At 30.7% G+C, this 7163-nt stretch overlaps 1 protein-coding gene across 1 annotated transcript; it reads right to left on the bottom strand.

Annotated features, from left to right (window-relative positions):
- Window positions 1-842: 842 nt before the first annotated feature.
- LOC112779725 (uncharacterized) lies at window positions 843-4782 on the bottom strand. The gene is made up of 6 exons (XM_025824058.3): window positions 4115-4782; window positions 3966-4042; window positions 3827-3863; window positions 3132-3315; window positions 2713-2890; window positions 843-1258 (listed from the first exon to the last, which is right to left on the bottom strand). The coding sequence occupies exons 1-6, from the start codon at window positions 4239-4241 to the stop codon at window positions 950-952; spliced, it is 912 nt and encodes a 303-aa protein (XP_025679843.1). The 5' UTR covers window positions 4242-4782; the 3' UTR covers window positions 843-949.
- Window positions 4783-7163: the final 2381 nt, after the last annotated feature.

The raw sequence follows: 7163 nt of genomic DNA, 5'->3' as shown, positions 1-7163 counted from the left end.
TTTTTCATTTTTTATTAAAACACGATTGGACACAAAAGACACACGTATCAAACGAGTGTCAAGGAATGTCGTATTCATGTCGTATTCAAAATGGTCCAGACACAACAAATCAAAAAGTATTCGTGTTTCATAGATCTTAATTCTTATCTAAATCTGGAGAGGCTGTTGAAGGTTTACCAAATTCCCGTATTACACCACATCTTGCCGGAAGGTAATTCACTAGTTCTAAACATTATTATTTTTACTACACATATTTAAAACAAAACAAAAAAACTAATAGACACATTATTCCACTAGTAAATATATAATGATCACACTATCAGGACTATTGTTGCATTTCTTATGAATTTATGATAAAATAGAGATCAAGTTATGAAGTTCTCATCCAATGCAATCTTGGGATTAACAAACATGATTATCTTCTGGTAATTATGTTAGGAGTTACAGCAGATGAACGAGATCAGATAAGTCAAGAAAAAAAAATTGAAAATCCAAAGGGGATATCATAATATTACCAATCCAAATAATATATAATATTATGATATTATCCATTAAATTAAATATAATTTCATGGGCCCATTTCACATTTTTACACCCAGCGATCTAATACTCTTATGTCACCAATCCAAACATAGTGGAAACTGGAAACCTCTTCACGTGATCCCACAGGCTTCCTCATGCAAACATGCTTTTAATTTCAGTCTATTTTTTTTTTAACTAAATTTATCATTTATTATTACTATTATTCATAAACTCAGTCTATTAAATTTAGGCCACAAAATTCAATTGGCTAGTGGCATAGTAGAAACAAGAAATATAGCAAAAAATGCAAGGGAAAATAGTGAAGAGATAAAAGAGCAATAGCTAAGAGTGGATTAATTAAGAAGGCTAAATTAAAGTAAAGGATTAAGCAGAAAATAAATAATGATAATGATGATGATGATGAATTTCAACAAAGGGATAGAGACAAGTCTAAATTAATCCTATGTTTGAGAGTAGTGGAACATGATGAAGAGATAGCAGCCTCAGTGATCTCACTGGCTGAAGAAACATTACTACTTCTCTGGGGTGAAGGATTTGGCAATGTGAGAGACAATGACAACTCACACTCTCTCCCTACATCTTCATCTTCATCTTCTTCTGCACGTGCCTTCTTTTCAGTGTTGTTGTTTTTGTTGATGTTCAAAAGTACATTATTATTATTATTATTATTAGTCATTGCCTCCGAAGTGGTCTCTCTATCATTTAATTTAGTAACCTGCAAGAACAGATGAAAGCAAAATAACACAACACCCATGTAAGAAAATTAAAAAGAATGTGATCATTTTACTTTGGCCCAACATTTGGTGACAATTCCTAATGCATTGCATGCAATGTACAAAAAGTAAAAAGTAAGAAGAGCAACTAACATAAGAGAACAAAAGGCATGTACTCATTCATGTAGTGTAGTTACTTTTTGAATTGAAATGACAAACATATTAAAATAATGTTATCAGTTTAGTAGAGATGATTTGATTTTGAGATATAACTTAGGGAGGGTCCTCGCAATTGTAGGGTGGGGGGAGAAGTTGAAGTAAGTCATATCATATAGTTCCCTTATAAATGCAATAAAGGGCAAATATCATTTTCCCATTTGAAAGAAAGTCTCAAGGTTGAATAATAATTTGGCAGGACCACTAAATGCAAGAAAATGAGAACTAAAGGCAGTGTACAAATTTCAAGCCATGATGACCCTTTAGGCCTGAATGCAGCCCATGATAAATTATGGACAATCACAAGCTCTCTATTCCCATTCAAAATACTTAAGTACTTTGTACAATAAGGGGACCAAAAACAACTATCTAACCACATTCATTCATGGGTCCATTCAATGTTCATTTGCATAAATAATCTTATGAAACCCCCTCCCCCCCTTCCCCCTCCACAAAAAATAATATATACATAGCTCAATTCATAAGTTCACATGTTAGTTTTTGAGTAGTAAAGGTGGTTTCCAAAGAAGAAACTTTATGAGAAGAAAATGGTAAAAATCTTGGAATAATTTAAAGAGCTGCAAAGTGCAAAGCAGTGTGCTTTTTTAACAACTGTAGAACTAACAAGTCGCAGCAATCCTTACTTTCCAAAAGAAGCTAAAAAGGAAATAATTTAAAAAGGCAGCATATTTAATACCAACTACTTCAAAAACATTTTTTTTTTTAAATAAAAAAGAAAGAAATAAGAAGGGGTATTCAATTCTAGTCTGAACAACCTCTCCTCTCCTCTCCTCTCTCTCCTCTCCCCAAAGAAAAAAAAAAAGCCTGAAACTTGAAATTAAAGTTTGTGAGGCTTCAAAAAACACATACACTAAAGAAAAAGGAAGCAAAAGGAGAGGGTGAAAAAAATAAAAAATAAAAAAGCAGAGGCAGCAGCTGAAAAACCAAGGGTTTTCCCATTTCACACACAGAAACGTGATCCCAAAAGCTGTTAAAATATTTGACAGACAAACAAGACTTATAGAAAGATCATATCTCACTGAACAAAAAAAAAAGTGAAGAGTGAAAAGAGCTGATGAACTTAACTTGCAGCCTATGGCATGGGCCTCATAAAATAAAATAAACCACTCCATCACAAGCTAGAACATAAATGGATACTGATAAAAAGTAAAATAGTACCAAAAAGAGAGCTTTTTTATATTTAAATTTATTTGGGCATGCAGCATTATGTTGTATTCACCTGGAGGAAATTTCCAAGAAGTGGTGGCAGCATAGGGAAAACTGTGGAATGAGGTGGTTGATGTTGTTGTTGTTGAGTTGAATAAGCATAATCATAAAAGGAGTACGGATATGGCACTGTTCTTTGGTTCCTGCATTGCAGGTTCTGAGATATGGAATAGTTTCTCTCTATTCTAGCCCTGTGTTGTTTGCATTGTAGGAATAGAGAATCCACACCAAAGCGAATTTCAAAAAAGCAAAAGCAGTTGCTTCAGAACAAGGAAGAAGCTAAGAAAAAGCAAAACATAGATAGATAGATAGATAGATAATCGAATAAGCAAATTCCAATCACACTCCTTTTTTTCTTTTTTGAAAAAGTCTGATATTATTTCGAGACAAAATGTGAAAAGAGAAAAAAAAAAGAAGGTAAGGTAAGGTTACCTTTTTGGGGAGAAGTTACTGTATCCGAAGAGAGAATCGGATTCTTTTCCAATGGATTGTGAACATGGATGATAGTTTTGATTATGATTATTATTATTATTATTAACATCATTCACTTCTTCAACACATCCATCATCATGTTCCTCAAAAGATTGGTTCCTATGTTGGCTTGATGAAATCCTACCTGCCAAAAACACAAACCAAAATAACTGATTTATAATAATTTGATGAACAGTGCTTTGTTCCTTTTTTGTTTAATGTGGGTTTCATGAAAATGCCATTAGAAGAAGATTTAAAAGGACATATGTGTTGTTAGTGTTGCTACTCAAATTTGGCATCAACTAAATGCAAAAAGGAAGATACAATAAATGAGGAATAAACAATAATGTAGTTTCGCAGAGATTTCCCAAAGTTATGCATATATGAGAGATCATAGCCTCTTCTTTCAGAACTTAAAAAACGTGCCAAGAGAGGAAACAACGATGGACACTCTTTGCTTTCAATGCACCCAACTTGTTTATTATTTATTATTATAAACTCTTTAATTATTTCACGTACCAACATTTATATTTATTATTACTTTTATTTTATGCATATCACAACAATGAAAATAAAAGAAAGAAAAATCTCATTGTTTTGTTCACGATCATGTGCTTTGATTTGAAGTAAAAGTCAAAGAAGATTTTTATTAGTACCTTGTCTTCCCAAGTCACCCCTCATGCTTCTGTACATCTGGTTTTGAAGAAAAAACAAAGAATGAATATGATGAAATTTTGACCAATTATTTATTTACCATTTTTTAAAAAAAAAACAAAATGAATAAAAATAATGAACCTGAAGATGGCTCTTGACGTGTGAAATTGTGAGGCCTTTAACGTCCATCAACTGAAGAACAAGCTTAGGGGTAGCCTCTACAAAAGGAAACAAAATTTCATAAGAAAGAAAGGGTACCAGAAATTGAAACAAAAAAGAAACAAACTTACTGTGATGACCTCCAAGGCTATCAATGGCATGAACAAAGCATCGATGAAGCTCAGGAGTCCATCTCAAACGAGGAACCTTGGATCTTATGTACTGTCTCACCGCTCCTTCTCTTCCACAAGTTGCCATTAGAGTGCATGAACTTAATAAAGATGCTCACTTTCTTTCTGGGTATTCCTCAAAACTGATGTATTTGTATTTATATTGGAGAAAAAGTAGTTGCTTTTTGTTCCCTATGCATACAGAAAGGATGTTGGGAGAGAGAGAAAATGAAAAGACCAAGTTATTCTTGTTAAGAGCATGAGCATGAGATAAGAGTAGAGCACTCTGAAAATTCTCTTAGGACTTAGCACTCGTCTCACTCACTCTCTGACCTCATTCATAAGTAGTGAGCGAGTATCATGATGATACATACATACATACATACATACATACATACATACATGTATGGTGGGTGCTGTACTTGAAGATCACGAGGAAATGGATCCTAATAGAGTTGTTGTTTTTGTATTCGAGCTTGGAAGAAAAGAAATGATTACACCTAGCTATGGATGGATGGTGTGGATTGTGGAATGGGGAATGAATTACTCAACTGCCTCGCTTTGACCTTTGTTTCTCTCTCTCTCTCTCTACAATTACAACTATTATTATTATCACTACTGCTGCTGTTACATACGCCAATTTCCTCATCATCACTATGTAAGTAACACCCCATTCAAAATTATAATTATAAGGTTACACATTTGTCCCTGCCTTTCGGATTCAAAAGACCATTTTGTCCTCCCTGAGAAGACCAACTGATGCTGCCATTTGGACGTGCATGGCAACTTGTATAAGTAACTTACTTAAAAATGTTATTTGTATATTAAAATAAGTTATTAATGTATTTGTATATAAATATATGAATAGTTTAATTTATTTTTAATATGTATTTATATTCTAACATATAAATATATTAATAACTAATTTTGATGACTGATTTTAATGTACACGTAGCATAATCATAACTTATTATGTATACTTTTCTTACTTATTCTTTATTTCACATCTGAATGTTAACTCTTATTATGTGGAATTTAAATTCTATATAGCTATAATCATCTTATTTTTTTGTATGACTAAAATGTCTTCTAACTCCAAATTTACTTTGGAATTTCCTCCAAAAAGAAAAATAAAAAATAAATTGAAAACAAGTGTTGCACTACGATTTATGTATATTCCATTATTTTGTGATAAATAGAAGAATAGTTAAATATTTGTATGATTTTTTTTCTTAATATCAGATTGAAAATATAATATGATTAGGGGAGTGATAGGTAAATAATGACTATCTTAAACAATATGAACAACCACTAATCAAATAAAAATACACTATATCCTAATTTAATGTTACTAATTAAATTTATTCTTTTAATCCTATTAATTCACATTATTTACACATTGTTCAAAAATATTGTTGGTTACTTCTACTTTTCTATATGATTATTATACGTTATTAGAGTACGCGTGGTATGCGCACTACATATTTAGGAGTTATTAACTTGTCATTTTTATTTTAAAAGCTCAATACTTAAATAATAGACAAGTGACTTAATCATTCTATTAACTCCCTTTTGCTTTTACTACTATCTTCCAACAACAATAATGAGTATACAATTTTTTTAAGTCTTTGTGAATACCATAGAGTATGTTAGTCTACTTTATGAATGAAAGTTGTTTCAAATTCTGCATCAAGAATTCAAGATATATATCATGGCATTGGAGGATACTCTTAAAAAAATTAAAATAAATAACCTTAATATTATAGAGGGTGTTCCAAATAATCTTGACAAAATAGATGGAGATGATGATGAGGAATATTGTATCACATCTGTGTGTCCTAAAAGAGAAGAAAAACTTAAAATGCATGCCTCAGTATCTGAGTAGACATTTCGGTTAAAGTCCTGAGGGGAATACCTTTCTTGTCAAACCAAGGAATAATAAATAAATAAATAAAACAAATAATGAAATGACCAATTTATTTATTTATATATATATATAAGTCAAACACACAAATGTATATATGAAATAAATTATTTAATACTGTTAATTACGTGCATTATTTTAAACAATAAATTAATTAATTAATTAAAATCAAAGCTAGCTAGGAAAGAAGTTAGAAAAAATTGTGCTAGCTAGATAGCTAGAAAGAAATTTGCGATGGAAAGTTGACAACACTAAAAAATAAATCAAAGGCATGGATGGCAGTGGAACCTCGAAAATAACCCATGAAAGATGAACGGCTAGGATCGTTGGAAGGATCTCTACGTCAACGTGAATACGTGATGAAAAATTAAAATTCCGTATGTGGAATTTCAACTCTGAACCATTGTCTTCTATCAACAGCTGGAGTGCTCCATCCAAATCAATCAATCAATCAATTTTATCAAATTTATTATTAGCTTAATGTTTATATTTGTCTATTTAATAATACAATAAAGTATTTGTACTACAAAATTCATTTAAAAAAACAACAATAAAACACTTTTGGTCATCTCACTGCTCATCACAAATGACAGGAAATAATAATATATATTGGTCAACATAACACACAAATTAGAGAATAATAATTGAAGTTTTAAAAATTATTGTAAATGAATCAATAATTTTATTTCTTTGGCTTATCAAATCTAAATGGAAATTTAAATTACTACATGCAAAGATTTCGTACAAATAAACATTATACTTACAACCCTGAATTGTTTTAATTATGTTTTTAAATAAAAGATGAATTCTCTTAAAATATACTATTTCTACCCTTTTTTTTAAGAATAATATATAGTACTAATTTTGTGTACATCATCTTTTATTCTAATTAATAAAAATTACAAAATTTGTCTTTTATACTGTAAATATCAATAATATAAGTAGATGAGTCACATAATTGGATGCAATAAAGTCATAAGGGAAAATAAAATTCCAGGAGATAACGTAGAAAGAAGCGAACTACTGCATCTTCCAAATTCAAATTTGTCATTGATTCATTTACACATTATTATTATTATTATTATT

The sequence above is a fragment of the Arachis hypogaea genome, chromosome 19 (assembly GCF_003086295.3).
Source record: "Arachis hypogaea cultivar Tifrunner chromosome 19, arahy.Tifrunner.gnm2.J5K5, whole genome shotgun sequence".
Taxonomy (NCBI): Eukaryota; Viridiplantae; Streptophyta; class Magnoliopsida; order Fabales; family Fabaceae; genus Arachis; species Arachis hypogaea.
The sequence above is the reverse complement of the archived record's forward strand: the minus strand, read 5'-3'. Positions and strand labels throughout refer to the sequence as shown.

Coding starts and splice junctions, on each gene's coding strand:
- LOC112779725 (XM_025824058.3), bottom strand. CDS start 4,241: ATGGCAACTTGTGGAAGAGAAGGAGCGGTGAGACAGTACATAAGATCC. Junction 3,864..3,965: donor ACGTCAAGAGCCATCTTCAG/GTTCATTATTTT, acceptor CTTCAAAACCAG/ATGTACAGAAGCATGAGGGG. Junction 2,891..3,131: donor AGTAACTTCTCCCCAAAAAG/GTAACCTTACCT, acceptor CAAACAACACAG/GGCTAGAATAGAGAGAAACT.